Genomic DNA, 19,294 nt, shown 5'->3' with positions numbered 1-19,294 from the left:
AATTCTGGACCTTGACAATTTCCACTACGATGAGTTCCCCAGTTTAATGGCATGTGCACGTATTATATAAAATGTAATTTTTCTGCTGGTCCTAACCCGGTTGTTCAAAGGAGGAAATTGGAAACGAGATCCAAGTTCTATCACTACCTTTTAAATTGCTGAGAAAAATGCAAGTATAAATGGTACCATTTCTCATGCCATGGCATCCATATTGCACACAGCATTACTGAGCCGTTAAGCGGTTTAGAGATCTTAGGAGGGAGTTCACTTTTTCATTATTTTTTTGGTTTTTTTTTGGTAAACAATTGTTCTGCTTGGTGGACGATCAGAGGGTTCTCAATATCCTGCTCGGCATGGTACTGGGGAGGTGCCACTCTTCCTGGGCTTGCACACCGACCCCTGCCATTCCCGGGCGGGTGGTTGAGGGGAGCACAGCAGTTCCCTGTCCCCCCGTCAAGCCAGAGGAAAAGAAGATCAGTGGGAGCCACTGGTGAAGCCACAGCGACCAGACACGCCGTTTTCTGCAGTGGTTGCACAAGAGCTGAACGCCGGACCGAAGATGAGCAAACACTCAACCTCTAACGCGCCCTCACCACTTCCCTGCTCCATAGGGGCGAGGCGGCCACCCACCCTCCGCCCTACCCCGGCGTGGGGGCTGACAGAAAAGGGTATTTACGGCACTACGCGCCCCCCCACACACCCCTTTCCCTCACGTTTTCCCTCGCGGGGCTGGGGGTCCCCTCATGGCGTGCCCGCAACACCCCCAGTTCTTCCGCGGGCGGCGGCGCCCCCCGGCCCCCCTTCAGCCTCGTCCCTCGGCGGGGTGCAGCCCCGCCGAGGGACGAGTCTGAAGGGGGCCGGGGGGCGCCGCCGCGGCCCCCTCTGAGGGGAAGAGGCGGGAAGGGGAGGGGCGCGACGGCCGCGCGCGCGGCGCTTCCCGCGCACCTCGCGCGGCCGCCGCCGCTGCCCTCAGCGGCTCCGCGGCCATTGACGTCAGGGAGGGCGGCACATGACCCCGTCGGAGCCAATCGGCTGCGCCCGGAGCCGCTCCGGCGAGAGGCTGATCGGCAGCGCTAGCTCCTCTCGCCGCCTCCTCCCGCGGCGGCGGCGGCGGCGGCGCGCGTGGACACACACACAGAGACACACACAGACACACACGCACACACCCACCGCCACCCCCTCCCGCACGCGCTCACACCCCTCCACACACACCCGCACCCACGGGCGCACACACGCACCCACATACATGCACACGCGCGCCCGCCGCCGCACGCTCTCGCGCACACGCCCCGGGGGGAAGGAAGGAGCCGCGGCCGGACGCCCCGCAGCCCCCACCGCCGCCGCCGCCGTCAGGAGCCCCCACCGCCGCCACCACCACCGCCGCCGCCGCCGGCTTTTGTCTGCCGCCCCCGCCGGGAGCCGACCCTCCGCTCGGCCGGCGCCCGCCCGGGAGCATGGACGCGGCGCTCTGAGAGCCGCGAGGGGGACCCGCCGGGGGCGGATTTGGAAGTTTGAATAAGGATTTTTATCGCTTCCCTTTCCCCCCTTCCCCCTTCTCCCCCCTCCGGTGCGGTTCAATCCCTTCCCCCATCTTCCCTGACAGGTTTGGTTTTTTTTTTTTTTTCCTTCAGCATTTTTTTTTTAAAAATCCACCGCGTGGGGTTGGATTTTTTCTTTTTTTTTTTTTTTTTCCCCGATTATTATTTTTTATTTTATTCGGTTATACCCGTCTCTACCGCCCGTAGAGACCGGTCTCCCCCGGGCGCCGAGCGCCACCCCCGACCCGTGGGGCTGCCATGGATCGCACCGGCGGCTCCGGCGGGGGCAGCGACCGCAGGCAGACCGAGGAGAGCAAGCCGCTGCTGGGCGAGATGTCCGCTCCCGAGGGGAATAAAATGGGTGCCGCGCCGTGCCGGAGAGCCCTGCTCCACTGCAACGGCATGAGGTACAAGCTGCTGCAGGAGGGGGACATCCAGGTGTGTGTCATCCGGCACCCCCGGACGTTTCTCAGCAAGATCCTCACCTCCAAGTTCCTGCGGCGGTGGGAGCCGCACCACTTGACCCTGGCGGACAACAGCGTCGCCTCGGCCACGGTAAGAGCCCGGCCGGGCCCCGCTGCGGGGGGCGGCCACGGCGCGGCCCCGGCCCCGGCGGCTTCCCCGCCCCGCGGGGCATCGGCGGGGCCGGAGCTGCTGCCGCTGCGGGGCCGGGGTGGCGGGGGCGGGGTGGGGTGGGGGGGGAATGCCTGCGCCTTTGTGTCGCGGTCGCCGTGCTACCGGCCCGTGCGGGGACCCCCCCGAGGGGGTCGGTGTGTGAGGGGGGGCTCGGCTTGAGTCAATCCCGGAACGCCTGTGGATTTTTTTTTTTTTCCGTCTTTGTAATCCTAGGGGTATTTAATTTTGCAGTTTCGGTGGGTTTTTCCGAGCAAGCCCAGTCATTATTGCTATTATTATTATTGCTGTTTTCATTCCCCCCCCTTTTTTTAATTTTAATTCCTCCCTTCTCAACATGACACCGACATGAAATCGCCACACTGAACCATTTCTATCCGAAACCAAAGTCGGCAGATATCTGCTGGCACGTTGGCCAAGTTGGAGGTGAGGGAGGTGGAGGATGCTTTGAATTCGAGAGCGAAGGCTCGGCGTTTGTACGGTCCTTGCTCGGCTTTGTTTTAGGCCTGGTTTTGGGGAGCTGATTTGGCGGTCACATACCCTGCCCAGACACAGGCAATGCGATCGTAAAACATGGAGATTCCTTCAGGGTTTTCTTCCTAATGGAAAATGATGCAAGAGAAAAATGCAAGGTGGTGATACCAACAGTACAGAAGATGTACGATAGACGGATACAGTCTTTAAAAATATGATTTATATTTTCACGTACAACTTAAGATTTCATGGCCAGTATTATTTGAACATTCGTGTTGTATGTGATGTGACTACACCCAGATTTTGTCTAATAGCGATTAACACAATTCACAAAACGTGCTTTATACTGATTTTTAATCATTCAGCACTTCGGTCATGTCGTTTTTTGATTTATATGTAAATGTCTCATTTTTTTCTCAATGGTTTCATTCTGGCCTTCCTATAGGACACTTGTGATAGGAGAAAGTGGATTGGCTTTTGTGTAGATTTCTGTTAATGGTGTATTTAAATGGGTTTCATCCAGTCTGTGCTGTGCTCGGAGGTTGGATTTTTTCACACTTTGGTACGCAGGCACATAGTGTGTGTAAATGTCTCTCCTGCATCATGCTCTGCTGTGGAGTATTTAAAGCAGGTTTGCAGTGGGAGCTACTTTAACCTTCAGGTAGGCCAGCTGCCCATTCTCATGGAGGTCTTTTTTGTGCCACAATGACATCTCTGCTTACCATGTCCACCGGGCTGTGGAGGATGTTTCCAAGGGAATATTTTTCTTTCTTTGATGGAACTACTGTGTAAAGGGGGGAAGGAAGACTCAGTCGAGCATTGCTGGAGAAAACCCCTGAAAGACATGAGCACAACGAGTTTTTGCAGTTCTTCATTTTATTAAGATACCATCAGCGTAGAGGGGAAGTTGAGTATCAGTGGAGATGAGGCATTTTCCTGGCACTATCCACAGTTGATTATTTCTGAGCAGAGGAGAAGGATACTGGTAGAGAGAGGCATGATCATGCTTTAGACATTGAATCTCTGCAATGTGGCAATATTAGGCATGAAGTTCTATTAGTACACGAGACATCAAACTGCAAAGCTGTCACCAACGAAACCATCTGAAAAAATTTCTAAAGTCCTGTGGGGTCATGCTTTAATTAATGTTGAGCTGTTCTCATTCCTAATTATTTTACGTATATAAATAGCAAGAAGATACTAAAACATTGTACGTACCATTGCAGGCTCCATTTTGTTAAGCAGTGCTCTTGGTGCTTGGTCTTGCACCTTAATTTTTTCCAGGGCTAACTCACCAAGTAAATAGATGTTTCTGCGAACAACGGTGTGCTTTATTGTTTCAAGTAGTGTCTTTGGTTTCCAGGGAGTAATTAGGGCACTAGGGTAAGCGTTCACTTGTTGCCTGATGGTATGGATATGTTTAGCAGGTATCTTTCAGACATTAGTTCTGTGATACCTAGCTTTTACTCTTCTATTTTGGAGCTGAAAAGATGTGACTTAAGCAAAATACGTGGTAGCTTAACCCCCATCCCCTGCAGAAGTGGGGTGCAAGCATAATGGCAAAACCTCCTGAAACTGTAGGTAGATATTTAAATGCAACTAATTTGGTTTTCAGGAGCTGTGGAAAAATATCCATACTGTCCATTGAAAGTGAGCATTGGGAGCACTCAACAACTTTGATTACAAGGTCATTTTTACACGTAGGGTTTTCCACAGGCAGGGTGCTTTATGAGCAGCCAGTAATTAATCTTCACATCATCCCTTTGCAAATCCTCTGGCATGACGAGTTTTACTGCATTCTATATAACATGAATAAAATTGAACAGGAAAATAACATCACTTTGTTTTGCATTTGAAAGCAAAAGTTGTAATGGCAGCTAAATCCAGATCTGGCAAATTATGTCCCTGAGTACACTGGATAAGTTATTTGTTGATTCTAGGCACTTTCTATCCTTTTTATTGTCACTTGAGACATATATTTGAATTAGTCTTTTCCCCACAAGCTCTTACTTGTCAATGCCTGAGCTGCAATATAGGAGTTAGCGTTAGTTGGTATATGGATTATTCATCTGCAGTTTTTTCCACAAGTAGACACTGTATGTGCCCACATATAAGTCTGAATAATGCAACTCTACCTACAGTTTTTTTGCAAGAGGTAACTACTTCCGTTGTTTAATTAGGCAGTTACGTGTTTTGTGCTGACAAGATAGCTTTCTGTAGCTATTCCGAAGCACTATGCAAGAATGCACTGGAACAAGTGTTAGGCCATCTTATTTTAGCAAAATTCAGGGAGGAAAAAAATAGTGTTCTCTACGAAGTGCTTTTTCTGAAATTATCATAAGCAACTGTTTCAGTTAAAATAAGTATTCTGAATTGGTATATGCACTCAGTTAACAAAGGGAAAGGTATTAGCTTGTGGAGTGGACAGTCCCGTAACTGTAGGTGTTGGGACTTTATCTTGATTCATGTATTGTTTCCATTGTTTGCTTCATGTTTCTCATTTCTGAAAGAATGGGTTAAATGTGGTTTCACCATTACAGTTTCGCTCACGTCTTGTCCAGGCTTTCATTCTGGTTAAGTTTTTGTTGGTGAAAGTAAATACAGTTCTGTAATTTTTATTTTTTTTTTTAATGTGAACACTAAAGTCCCAGTAGGAAATTTTGATACTTGAAAACTTTGTTTGCTAGACAACTGCTTGCCTGGGGATGAATCTGACTTTCTCCCCCATGGGAGGAATAATGTTTATTTTATAAACACCTACAAACTCAAATGTAGCGCCCTTACTAGTTTTTTCCTAGTGAAATCTGTCCTTGCACAGCTTGAAGGGCAGTGATAGTAAAAACAAAGACAGAAGTAAAATCCAATTTAATATTCCTTGTGTGATTTTTTTTTTTTTTTTTTTTTTTTTTGGTGTGTGTGTGTGTGTGTGACAAATAACCCTGTGGCTATCTTCAGCAGAAATGTTAAAATTTAATTTTCAGTAGTTTAAAGGTAGCCGTCATAACTGAACTTCCATGCCTTTAATATCCTTCTGCCTTGTCCCTTTCATGTCTCTGCCCTGCTCTTCTCTTTCGTTCTTTTTCTTGCACCAGTTGGGAATAGATGTTTAGACAATGAGTTTTAAAGCACTAGGTTACAAGACAGACTTGTGATACATATGTATGTGCAGCAGACAGGGAAGGAATAAATAAGCGATTCATTTTTGCTGGCTAGGGATGACCTCTCTAATTCCCATCTGGAAGATAAGACATAATTGAAACCATGAAGTTACTCATTAATATCCCTCAAGGAGGTGGAAACTTTGGCTTTTCGTGCCCATTTCACATTTCTTGGTTTTGCCTTGGCTGGTAAGTTGAGTGTAATGTAATGTTATATTCAAAGCTGGTGACGATCCTGAAAAGATTTGAGTGTCTTTTAAACTTTTCTGTACAGAAGTGATGTGTGAGGACAATAGTTTATTGACAGGCTAGCTAATCAGAAATATATTTGAAACAACGTAAGTAGATTAGGGAACTGCATTTATATTTTCTTCTAGAGACAAGAACATACCCAATTAATATTAAATGAGGCAGGGCAGGATGTTCTGTTTCAAATAGAAGTGGAGTAGAAAATTGCCTTCTAATTGTTTTTTAAAATTCAACAATTCTGCTGGTGCATGTGTTTCAGCATGCTATTACATGTCTTTCCTTCCTTCTTTTGGTAAAGATAGAGTAAAATTCCTATCAAGCCGGACTCATTGTTTACTTTAGCACAGGTTCCCATTAGTTAGAAAAACACACTTTTTAAAATTAAATTTCCCTTGAAAAACAATTAGCTCAAGTGGGAAGTATTATACAGAGCTTAGAAGTTTCAAAACAATCTTATAAGAATAATTTTTTTTTAAAACCTTTCCTGGAAAAGCAATATTGTAGCATTATTCAGATTCCAGATAGAATGATTATGAATTAGCTATAATAATAAAAAGTAAAGTAAACAGTCTGTTCAGTAAACCAAGTGCTGTCCTTAAGTCCTGTGCTATTGTTGGGGCTCTATGAATGTGACTTAAAACTAGCTTGATGGGCCTGCCATCATTACGTGTATAAATAAGTATGAACACAGAAATAGTAAAGCAATTTAAGATTTTTTTTTTTGATCCATTATAACAATGGAATGATAATATTTAAATTTAATATTTCTCATTGTTTAGTATTGCAAATTATTGTTTTCATTTGAGAAGAAGTGGTACCTATGGGTTTTGGGTGTACATGTTTTTGCCTACGCTGGGTTACCCTGTTGCTATCTTTCAGGTATTTTCTTTAGGCACATCAGAAGGAGCATTGAATCTCGTAATTTGCATACAATCCATGATAATTTAGAATTCTCTGCAAATTGAGAACAAACTGCTCCATGTTATCTGTGCTGGTGAAATTGAGAGTCTCTTTCAGAAGTGAAGGAAGGCATTCGCCTGCATTAACAAAACACAAATTTTTCTGAAGACTTGGTGATTTAATGGAATATTACTCTCTTGTGACAAACTTATTTTATTGCTATATTAGTTAGTAGCTCGGCATAAGAAAACCTAAAATGATGTTTCTTTAAAGTTGTTTAATGCCTATCAAACATACCTTTGAATATATAGTTCCTACAGTGGTTAAAAAGCATATTTATAAGTTAGTAGTGTTAAGGTATGTGTTTATATGTCGCAGAGCTTATATAAAATATGAAGACAGAAGCTATATTCATTGATAGAGTGAGAGCTCTTAAGGCTATTAGTGTTAACACCCAGCCAGTAAATTTTACGTGCTTAGGAGCATAAATAAAAAGGATACTCAGAAATACTTGTGCCTCATTTTTCATTTTGGCTGAGGAGTAAAGATGTGGTGCTAGCCACTGTGTGGTGGTAATAGTCCCCCCGAGCAAGCTTGTAAAGTGCCTCTGGTCCTCGATGGGGACGTGATCCTGCATCAGAGCAGGGACTGGAGGAGCTCAGCATCCTCACAGGGCTGGGCCTTCGTGGAGCTCTTGAGATAATTTTTTTTTTTTTTTTTTTTTTCCACTTTGTAAGTAGTGATGGGAAGAGTCTGCTAGATCATACAAGTTGGTGTGTGGTCCATCTCAGAAAGGATGTACTGTCCAGAGAAGTTGTGGATGCCGCATCATTGGAAGTGTTCAAGGTCACGCTGGATGGGACTTCGAGCAACTTTACGTAGTGAAAAATGTCCCTGCCCATGGCAGAGGGGTTGGACTAGATGGTCCTTAAAGGTCCCTTCTGACCCAAACCATTTTACAATTTTATGATTCTGTGAAATACAAAAAGGATGTTTCATTTTTCAGAGGTAGAAGGCTAGGTTGAGAGTCCCACCTGCATCGGCGTTCCAGTTTGCAAGCTTAGGTTTGCATTGTTAGCGAGAGTGGGAGAACAGACGCTGAAGCCTTGATCCCACCAAAACCGTTGACAGAACTGTGTACACTGAGGGACATTTTTGGAGGAAAAAGGTGGGTCTTTTTGGAACTGTTTAATTTAGTGCATATAATTTGTTCGTACTTTTGAAGTTCCTAAATAACTGGTGGGTTATAACGTGTTACAACAAAAAGGCTTCTCCCGTTTCCTTCTATGTTAGTAAGCATGGCTGGACTAATAGGGTTTTACTCATCTCCCCACATAGGATTTATGAAAGAAGAGACCTACCTCAAATAGTTCAAGCCTTCTGGAGCCTTTAGAAGTAATTAGATTGTGGGTTGCATGGGTAGATTGTGGCTTGTTTATTAGTGTTTTGAGCAGTGCTAGTTGCGTCAGTTTTGTTCTGTGTCTGCATGTGTTTATAGGTATGTACGGCTTAATTCCATAAACAATCGTGTGTTTGAAGATGATTGATACTTTAGCATGTATAATCCATATAGAGCGCTTGTGCATGAGCACTCATGAAAATAAATTCTTCAGACAGTCTGAGGATGCAGTGTTGTTGGCAGTAATGCTGTCTTAGGTAGTCCTGGCCTGTGCTATTCATTTCTGCATCTGTGCCATACCGAAATTTAACAGTTTGCAGGGTCAAGTTGAGAAAATCTGTGTGAACTGGCTGGAGGACACTTTCTGTGTTTGAGCCTTTTGCAGATTTGTTGTCTTTTAACTGGATCAGGGAACTGGTCTGTTCAGCGTATAGTCCGCCAGACTGTTGAGGAAGAAGAGAGAGGGAGACATGGTAGACTGGAATTGCTGCCAAAAACAATGTATTATTAAATCATTGCGTAAAATTTTCCTGTTTTGCACAATATTTAAGAATGCAGGGGCAATACCAGGAAAGGGAAAAGACAATTGAAAAGCATACATTATAACCCAACACATCAATGGTGAGTGGTTGTGGAGGAAAACATGATGAAGTCAGAACCAGATGCTACATTAAATGGCCTTCACTTCATAGGTTTAAAAATTAGGATAATTTAACGATACTCTCTAGGTTTTGGAGGAGGGGGTCTTGTTTAGGGTTTGCGGACATTGATGTTACCAGTACTGGCATTTCCAGTACTTAAAGTGATTTCTTGACTTTGCCTTTTGGGCTGTCCCATGGCTGATGGGATGGGGCCAACAGAGTGGGAAATACAAAAGCAGGTAACATGCCAGGTCACAGACTGGGGTATCCAGGGTGTCAGTTTATGGTGGAGGCCATTTCCTTCTACTTGAATATGAGTTTTCAGTATGTGTGTGTGTGTGTATATATATATATTTAAATATATATATATTTAAAAAAAATAAAGTATTTTTTCCTTTTTTTGAGAAACTTAGGAAAAAAGGCATCTGTTTTTTCTGGATTTGAGTGTGTCTGCTAGATGTGTGCCTGTTACTAATTGAGCTCAAGAAACTCGTCAAGTTGCAATGACTAAAATCTGAACTGGAAGTACACTCGGTCACGTACATTCTTGGTCTCGCTCTGTTGAAATCAGTAGGGTAATTTGAGGAGGGGGATTACCATTCATTGCCTGTAATGTGAAGTAATGTGAATGGCAGGATGTGCTGTTCAGAAAGCCAGAAAAGTTCAGTGAAAGATCACCATGCAGCTTTCAGGTTGACTGCTGGTTGGGAGAGATGGCTGGCTCTACTGTTAGGCTTGTACAGCTCTCCACAAAATAGAGCCCCGCTTTTTTTCTTCGGTTGGCAGATCTCTAGGTGTTGATCAGTCTGCACTAGGAGAAATGGCTCTTTTGTAAGAGAGAGGCTTGCTGGAAGTTTCCCTGTTAGACAGAACCAGTGTAGAAGCTGTTGCTATTTCACCCGTTTTATACCAACGTTTAGACAGCACTGTCCTGGTGGAAAGTTAGTTTGGGACATTACTTTCTTCTATGGGGAAGACAGGGGCTGAGGATGGAGAAGCTAATAAGGACTGCTCACCGCAGTCTGAAAGCTCGGCAAGAACAGCAGTGAACATCTTCAAGACGTGACAGATCATGGGACCAAGTGCTTCCTTGCACCTTCATATCCTGCAAATCTGGGGAAAACCATGTGATTTGCTGCAGTGTATTAATGTTTAATTATTTGGTAGAGTCGTGCTGGAACAGCAAATGTAATTACCGACAGGGCAAGTTTTTTGGGTGTGTTTCTTTTTTTTAAATTTGCATTCCCATAGCTGAAAAGTCAAGGTACTGTGGGAGGAGTGCGAGCGGGTGTCAGTGGGGCAGGGAAATGTGATCTGGCTCGCTGGGCGGCCCCGGGTCAGGCTGCACAGGGGTGCATGCCCTTCTCATTCAGGATTCCTGGAAGGGCCCTGCCAGCCGCTGCCGCTGCTCCGCTGCATGTGCCAGCTCCCTCCTGCCTCTCTTCCCCACACTATAGAGGTCTATTAAGGAAAAAAAGTGCTTCTCACTGCAAATTGATCTCTTTTCCCCCATTTGGTCTTGGAATTTGCTAAAATACTGCTGTGGTATGTGGTCCTGGCTGAAGCTTGCATGAGGGTGAGTCCTCTACAGGGGCAGCTGCCCCCAGTTTCTTGGAGGTACAGGAGGATGGTGTTGCTGCTTCTGCTGTTGTCTTGCTCGATTTTTGCATCTGTAGCCATTTTCACTTTGGAGACAGTGGCAAAGTGTGAGGTTTAAAATGGGATAAGCCTTTTATGGGCCCTTGAAGTGTCTCTCTCCCTTGTCTGCTCAGAATTGCCACTTGTTTCAGGAATAAGAGCTCTTGCACTTTTCAAAGTATGTTGCAGTTTCCCTCAAGTTCTTGTTCTTGTGACCGAGAGATTTCATGATTTTCTCATTGGATGAAAAATTTAAAATGAAAAATTGCTTTCACTCTCATTGAGGAGAAGAATAATAACCAGGGCTTCAAAATATGAATAAAAAATGAATATCCAATGTTTCTCAAACTCCAGATCTCTAATTTCATGATATTAAGAATGGGGATGTTGAATGCTTAGAGCTATCACCAGAGGACTTCTACTTCTCGGATTTCCAGTGCTTAAAGAAATGCTGAATAAAATAAAATATTTTTCTCCTTTTGAAAAACTGAAAACTCAAATGTTATCACATAAATGGATTTGGGTTTTGTAAGATTTTGTTTACAAAGATGCCACACGTGGTACAATAAATGTTGCCTGAAGAAAGCTGAGATTAAGCTAAATCAGAGGGTTCTTTTGAGATTACATAATTGTATTCCCAAGTATAATTATTTTATATTTATTTTTATAAAATCTTTTTCTTAGGCCTAAAGAGAAACTGTTTGCAAGTGATAATCAGAAGTAATATTTTTTTCTCTTAGGAATAAGTTGTACATATTTTTGAAGATATTTATGTATATTTTATGGATGAAATTTCTGGTGATGTTAACCCAAAGGTGAGGCAAGTATTTTGTAAATAAAAAAGTCGCCTCATTTTTTATTTGTGTATAGACAATTAACACCTAACTAAGCAAAATTAGGTAATTGCATGTGCAGGTAGACAGTTTGGAGAATTTGTAAAAGAAAACTTTTATTTTTCTAAATCTCCTGAAGATACGCATGGTGTGTTCCCAACAGTATGTTTCAAACAATACGGAGCAGATATTTCTCAATGGTAAAGCTGTGATACTGCTATTTTTCACATGGTGGTGGCCCTTTTCTCCCAGTCTTTGTTTGTCTTGGCTATTTGAACATAAACTTTTGCGATCAGCAGGTGTGTCTTACCATGCCTAGTGCCTGTTGTAATGGGGTTCTCATGTACCACAGAGTTTTTTGTTTGCTACTGTAATACAGTTAGTGTGTATTGCGAGCACTATGTTTTTGCTCTATCTGTGCAAGCACCTAAAATAAGACTGAATGACTTTGTTATCCATTTTCAGGGATGGGCATTATTAATAGTAAAGTAGAAACCGCTTTTAAAAAAAAGTTTCTGAAATTTGCCAAGTGAAATCCAACTTTTAAATCAAAATACTAAGGGTGTGTATGTTTTTTCCATAAATATGAACGTCTGTTTGACCTTCTGTGAACAAAAAAGAAGGATTATTTTTGGCCTTTAAAACAATCAGAAAAAATGATTTTTGGATGACATACGATGACTTCATTCTACAAGTCCTTGAGTTTCAGCTTCACTGTTCTTCAACTGTCTCAGAGTGCTTTATGGTCAGTTTTTATACATGGGGAAAACAAAGACACAAATACATGTCAATCAGTCAGACTTTTCAGACATGTCTGCTACTGTTGGTTCATGCTTAATTTGCAATTCCTTCTCAGTTGGTGTATGCTTCTGTGGTTCACTGTGGAGCATTTTACATTGAACACCAAGAATCGGTAGCATGTTGTGCCTTGCCCTAATGTTCATGATAAATCACTGGTGGGAGTTGGAGCAGAAACAAAGTTTCTTTGCTTTGGCTGCCAGGCTGCATCTTACCTCCTGATTTTGATGGCTATTCGTTTTCTTAATGATTGTAAGTCTCATTAAAAATCAGGGAAAGTGTGGGAGAGTGACTGACAGCATAACGTGGCCCGGGGTGTTGTGCTCTTCCTACTACCCTTCAATTTTTCTGCAAAGAAAATATCTTGTCGGGGAACCAGGTGCCAGTCAGTTCAAGTCGCTTGCTTTCTGCGGTGTGCGTGCTTTGTATGTTCTCTTAATAGTCACTTCTGACAACCTACCACTTTGCTTTTGCTTTAGAGGCTGTTAAGATTGAATTCAGAAGTAGAGAGTAAGTCAGGGAAACCTTGACTGCACTGAAATTTTCAGGATGAGAGCGATCTTACAAAATTACTATAGAAGCAGGGTGTTGTGATCCGTTTTTGAAAAAAGATCGGCAGTTCTCTCTCCCTTCTCATACCTCATACTAGAAAAACTTTTTGATGTTGAGCTCTTAAATTTAGGAATCACTCGAGAAGGATGTGATTGCAGAGGCATCTCAAAGCATCACGTTTCTCTCTGCTACAATGTAAGCTGTAAGAAGGTAGGAAGCTGAAAGTAGAAAGTGGACTCTTAAATAGTGGATCTATGAGCCATTGGTGTAAGCTAATGCAATTCTGCGGATTTTTTTTCTGGTAGCCATGCAGGTATTCTAGTTGGGGATCTGAGCATCAAGTTGTTCCTGGCAGCTTGGAAAGGTAGTTGCACAAGGAGAGATTTCTTTGTCCTGGCTGTTACAGTGCCAGGCAGGGCATTGGATGTCAGTGACAGGGAGTTGTGAGTGCTGCGTGCCTTCCTTGGATGCTCTGACTCCACGATGCTCTGACTATAGCTATGGTGTTCTGTCATTTGAACAGTTTGCTTAGTATCTTGGCTCTGTGTAAGAAAGCGGGAGGAGGGGACCAAAACTGTGAAAGGCCCAGTGGTTCTTTGAAGAACAGCATTTACTTTTGCAGCAGAGATTTCCATTTCCTTTGGTGGACAGTGCTGAAGGAGATCCATCTGTGTCCTTGTCTTACTGCCTAGTAGTGAAATGCCTGTAGTTTGAGTACCCGTTGATTCCTTGTGGAAGATAAATCATGTTCAATGAAGCAGTCGTGTTCCTTATACAACAGTAACATAGAACAGAGAGGTTTATTTGGATGTCTGGAAAAAGAGAAAACAACGTCATGTTACAGATGTCATTCAGTCATTGTTTAAACCAGAAGAAAATCTGTGCAATTGCTCTGTAAACTTCTACCTTTAGTAAACAGGTTATCGTAGCATGATTGTGGAATTGGAAAAGGAGCTTCAGCTTATTCTTTCAGTGCAGGAATATTGATACTTCTTCACATATTCTTACCAAAGGAATAGCAACTCCAGCTGTGTCATAAGGGCTCGAAGTAGTATTCTTGATCGTTTTTGTTACGTAATGCAGCCAATTTTCTTTCCTGGTATATGGAAGTGAGGAGCATAGATGAAACATACTATGCAAGTGCGAATTATTAGTCATTACTTTGTTTAGTTTTTCTTTCAACTCTTCATGGTTCTTTCAGATCCTTCATTATTTTTTTTTTTTTGTCACTGCGATTATGGTGACTTTTGAGGAAAGTTTCAAAATTTTTAACTAAAAAGTAGCCTGACATCCAGAGGCACAGAACAGGCTCTTCCTTCTCTCCCAGAGGAGCAAGCAGCTTGAGTGGAGTCCTGGCACTGAAAATCTCATCTACTTTGCAACCAAATAATGTGGACATTGAAGAAAACATAAAACTTGTGCTGGCACAGAACTTCGTTGCTGAAGGTGAAAGTACGGACACAGTCAACATGTCTCGTCTGACTGAAAACACATTTTCTAAGGTTAGATAATTCATCTTTTGTGATTGCTGTGAATGAAACAGGAAATAAAGCTTGAAATTAAATGAAATGTGCAGGACCAGACATGCACTTTGGTATTAAATATTGACATACCCCTTCTAGGTAACCACTTTGCCTTTGGAGCCAAGCATTTGCCTGAAGACTGTAACGTCTTCTTGCTCTCGTGTTTATGGTGAAAAAAGTATTGGCACTGAGAAGTATTGCTAATGGCTTCTCTCCTAATACTAACTTAGGCTTCTTTTGGTGCTACGTCACTGCCTTCCTTGAAATCAATCTTCTCTGATTTATTGTAAGTTATTTCAAATGTCCCCAGTGACTTGGGTTGACTAATGTACTTTAAATCTGGTGAAATCAAATCTGTCGTGGGAGTTGACCGTGTATAAGCTGTTCCCTCATGGACATAGACGACATGGGAAAGTACTGAGTCCTCCTTGGTGTTTTCCCAAATACAGGACCAGTCCTGTGTTGCTCTAAACCTGTGGACTGGTGTGTAGGTTGGTTGGTTTTAAACCAGAGGTGAGTCGGGATTGAGGCAGCACTAACTATAGCATTATGTATATATTGTGCAGGCTGTATGTGTTTATGGTACTACAGCATGGCCCCAGTGAACTTGAAGGGGGAAGGGAAACAAAGGAGGTGATACGAAAAATTAAACAAAGCAGCTTCCAGTTAGAGATTGGATCTGTGTGCTCTAGCTGAAAAGGGAAGTCTCAGAGTTAGTGACTGCAGCATGCTTGTGACTGGAGTTTTTTGACTCAACTTGAAGGGATGTAGTCCCCAGTGCAGCTTCTTAATATGACGTGAAGATGGCCTGCTGGGGCAGCCCACAATGTGCGAGGCCTGTGCCATTGTATTTTCCCTTTTGAATGCAGTTTAAAAATGATAGACATGTTTAAATTTGGTGGACTCTGTGTTTCCTAATGCTTCATTTATCTTACCTGCTTTAATTGAGATTAAGATGGACTGCTGTGTTACATTATCTAGCTTTAACGTCAGGGGTTTGGGAGGTTGTGTCTCTTTACTTGTTGGATTTTCTTAGCCGAAATAGGAGAAAAAACCCCTACTCTGTGCATCTTCTTGCCTGTACAGTCTGTACCTGGAGATCTTTTGAGAGCTGCTGTCTTGAGACCCTTGTGTCTGATCTAAGACTCTTGCTGTGCTCGGATTTCATGTTACCCATTTTTTTTTTTCCTCTTGCATTTGTAAGAAAAGCCTGTACAAACAATGCTCTGCTGTTTTCAAACACTGTGAAGTTTTCCCCTTTGCTTCCTGTTTTTGTAGCGTGTTTGTGAAAAGACCTTGTCTTCTTTGTGCTGGAGTTAGTGTTAATGTAAATGCATTCAGCATTAGCTACTGTGTGTTCCAGCACGTAGGGACCTGAGTTTCTCTTCAGCAAGCGTTATTACTCTTTATTTATGGTAAGACTAGATTAAAAGAGACTTGTGCATGTAAAAGTGAAAGCACAGGCAGTGTTAAATTATGCAGTCATGAGCTTGTTATTTCCCCTCCCCCCAAGTATGCAAGCCAGTTAGTAACCTAGTGATCTATACATGAGGCTTTAATTGGATATATGCCCAGAGTGCAGATTAATATGGAAAAGCTATAAAGGCATGGGTTCACAAACTTTATTTGACCACATGAGGACCGTCTGCATGATCCCATGTGGAATGTGTGAGGGATTCTCAAAACAAAGAAATAGCTTCATGTATTTGGGCAGATCCGCATGTAAACCACAGGATACAGAGGTGATGTCTCTGGGTTAAAGTCAATAGACTGTTGATTAAATAGGACTTCCTCAGCCTAGTATTCACTTCATGTTTCCTAGGAGTGCTTTAGGTGGGGCAGAGGTGCAACTGTGGCCTCTGTGTAATTTACCCAACTTCGTTATTTTTGAAATTGTTGAAGTTTTCTTTTTATGATTGGATATAACCTTGGCCGCCTTTGGAAGTAAGGGGAGGGGGGGCACGAATCTCCCTGTAGTGAAATGAAAACAAGCAGATGTCTTGACTGCAGCTGGCTAGAGATGAATCATTTCATATAAACTTGCCTGCAGAACATGATCTTATTTCTCTATAAACCTATACTCCAGAGGGAAGGGAGAATCCCCATTAGTCAATGACACCCTCCTGGCCTAAAGTTCCAGTGTTTCTAGTTTGCAAATCACATGAAGCATCTACAGTCTGCTAGCTGTGTTCAGCAAAGGCTTTCTCAAGTTTGAAAGTACTTGTAATACAGATTTTGTGTCTCTTCTGGGAATTTTTTTTCTAAATGAAAACTACGGTATCCCTAAACATGTAAAACCAGCCACAGTCACATCCCTGTATCCCCCAAACGAGTTTAATAATGATAAAATCTCTTTTACATTGACATAGTATTGCAATAAAGACTTTGATGGCTTGAGAGAGCCCTGTTGAAGGTGTAGCAGACCTTTCTGCCCCTCGCATCTGATGGGGAGCAGTAAGGCACACCACCTGTCTCAAAACGCTCTTTTTCCCCCTTCTGCTTCCACGTGACTTTCCGGAAAGGGCTGCCATGTTCAGAAATGAGAGTGGTGGCCCTGTATCTCACTGTGGGATGGTGATGAGCTTGGTCGTACATCTGGGTCCCAGAATGATCTACCAATGTTGGCTTCTTCAGCCTTTGCTGCCTTATTTCCTCCTGTGACTTAGGGTCCTGTGCCAGGATAGCTTTGCCGTTGATTTGTACTATAACTGAGTGTTGGAGGTGTGCTTCTTGCAAGCCTCCTGCAGTTCAGGCTATCTTGGTACTATTTTTTGTTCTCTTTGCCATCCTCTGCACGGTAGTACGGCACACTCTTCGGTTGTTCCCTGAAGATGGTGGAATGGAAATGTTATCTCCGTAGCATAAGCCCTAATCAGCATAAAGAGTGGAGAGCTGACGATAACTATGCTCAAATAGTTGCAGAAAATAAGGTAACCTAATTAAAGTTTTGTGCAAGTAGTTTCAGCATTTGATTCCTACCATTTGCCTGACTAACGAAAACAGGGAATAGTCTGTAGCTTTCTGCCTGCAGCAAGAATATGGGAATTGAAGTGACTCATTCTCCGGGATATGGCAGTGGGAATGAGGCACTGCTGTGGTTGCAGATAATTCCCTGGAAGTCTCTGTTGTGCAGAATGCATTAATTGAAGAGATTCATGAGGAGCTTAATGTCACATCATTTCCTCATCAGAGAACTGGAAGGCTCATCTGTGTAGGAGAAAACAGGAGCTCTCTGGTTGTGAGTAAATCTTTGTAAAAAAAGGTTGTATATGTTGCCCAGCGTATTGTCCTGTATTGAACCTGTTGCCATGTACCTTGAATTTTTTCTTGCTATCCCATCAGCTGCGGGGACAGAGACAGCAGTGTAAAGATGTGCACTTCTGAGTGCACAGAAGTGAGCAGTGGAGATGAGGAGGGAACTCTTTGCTGCTGGTTTCTTCAGTGAAGTGCAGCAGAAGGATGGATGCTTCCAGTTTGTAACTGATCACATCTGTGATGATTGCATTGGTCTCGGAAGACCTGGGATATCTTTTTTTTCAAGAGAGAAGACATGGCATAGGATATCCCTGCAGAGAGCTGGAAATACAATGTGATACTGTGTGGTCTTTGCCTGTTCTGGAGTGGATGGGAGCATACGTATCTCTAGGGAATATACTCCTGCAGATAGTAATGTGTTCCTAGTAGGCAGATCTGATGCATTGTGTAGGCAGCAGAAAATAAACAGTGCAGCCCACCATTTGCAGATTTAAACTGGAGAAGGGAATGTGCTGTATTTACGGAAATCAGTCTTGCCGTATGCGATATCTCACTTTTCAGAATCTGGTTTTCCCCAAGTGCCTGTATTTCCGACTGTCTTGCCCATTGCAGGTCCAGGTGAGAGCTAGTACAGAATGAGTCCTGTGGCATTTACCATATGGTAATATGGTGGCCTCTTAAGACACTGCTTCAGCCTGAGTTTTATCCCTGTATTAGTTTTATGACATGGGAAACATTGCACAGAAAAATACAGTTTAACACTTTAATAGCTACTTGTTAAAAAACCCAGGGATGCACTTTTCTTACTTTTTTGACTAGAAATTAGTCTAAATCAAGATTCCTGTATTGTGATTGCATTTCTAAGTGTAAAGCATTTCTGAAAGGGATTGTATCTTACAAATTTTGACCTGATCCTTGACCAAGAAGAGCTGGTCAGTGAGAGGAGATGCCTTTTCCCGTGGCTTTATGTGCCTCTGCTATCCTGAGTTTTGGGAGAATCAACGAGACCTTAGCACTGGACTTAGACACCTTTTGTCTTTATATCATCTAATTCCACCAGGAGGTCACAGTGGTTTCAGTTGACTGACTCAAGCTTGCATCTACGATGAACAGCCATAATGTGCTAGCTATGCTCTTTGTCTGTGGCAAGCTGGTTAAGTAATAAGAAGTACCTTTTAGATCCACTAATAACTGAGTTTTCCTTCATCTATGCCTTTGGGAACATTTCAGTACTTTGCCTGGCAGTGTATCACTACTCTGAATTGTGCGTGGAAAAATGTCTGAAGCAAATTAAACAAAATGACTTGTGAGTAAAAGATCAAGTCAAAACACTGTTGAAATGAAAATCATTGAGTTGATGGGTGCAGTCTATATGTGACTGGGAAACCTCTAATGATGCCAGGAGGAAAAATTGACCATGGTAGACAAAGTTGCACTTGAGGTTTCTGAGAGTTAAAAAAAAAATAAATTTATTCCTGTGATTTATTATTTCTGTGGTCACATGATACAAGCTATTGCGAATACAAGGAGTCTTAGTGGAAGATCCAACAGGTTGCCTATTTCAGCAAAGTCTGACTTGAGACTAAATCTCAGAAAATTAAGGTGGAGAGAATGGGAGTGAAAAGAAGATCATTCTTCTGGCATTATATTTGTGGCTTGGCACATCTAGATCCTGGGAGTCCATTCCATTGTTTTTACTCATA

General features: G+C 43.0%; 1 protein-coding gene across 1 annotated transcript in view; it reads left to right on the top strand.

Annotated features, from left to right (window-relative positions):
• The first annotated feature begins 1,116 nt into the window (after positions 1-1,116).
• Positions 1,117-19,294, top strand: part of CMIP (c-Maf inducing protein) — a 135,714-nt gene continuing 117,536 nt past the window's right edge. The window contains exon 1 of the mRNA XM_074839471.1: positions 1,117-2,093. Within this exon, the coding sequence (XP_074695572.1) occupies positions 1,797-2,093 (297 nt within the window). The 5' untranslated portion in view covers positions 1,117-1,796. The remainder of the gene's footprint in view (positions 2,094-19,294) is intronic.

The sequence above is a fragment of the Strix aluco genome, chromosome 14, assembly GCF_031877795.1.
Source record: "Strix aluco isolate bStrAlu1 chromosome 14, bStrAlu1.hap1, whole genome shotgun sequence".
Lineage (NCBI taxonomy): Eukaryota > Metazoa > Chordata > Aves > Strigiformes > Strigidae > Strix > Strix aluco.
This window is presented reverse-complemented; position numbering and strand designations above follow the sequence as displayed.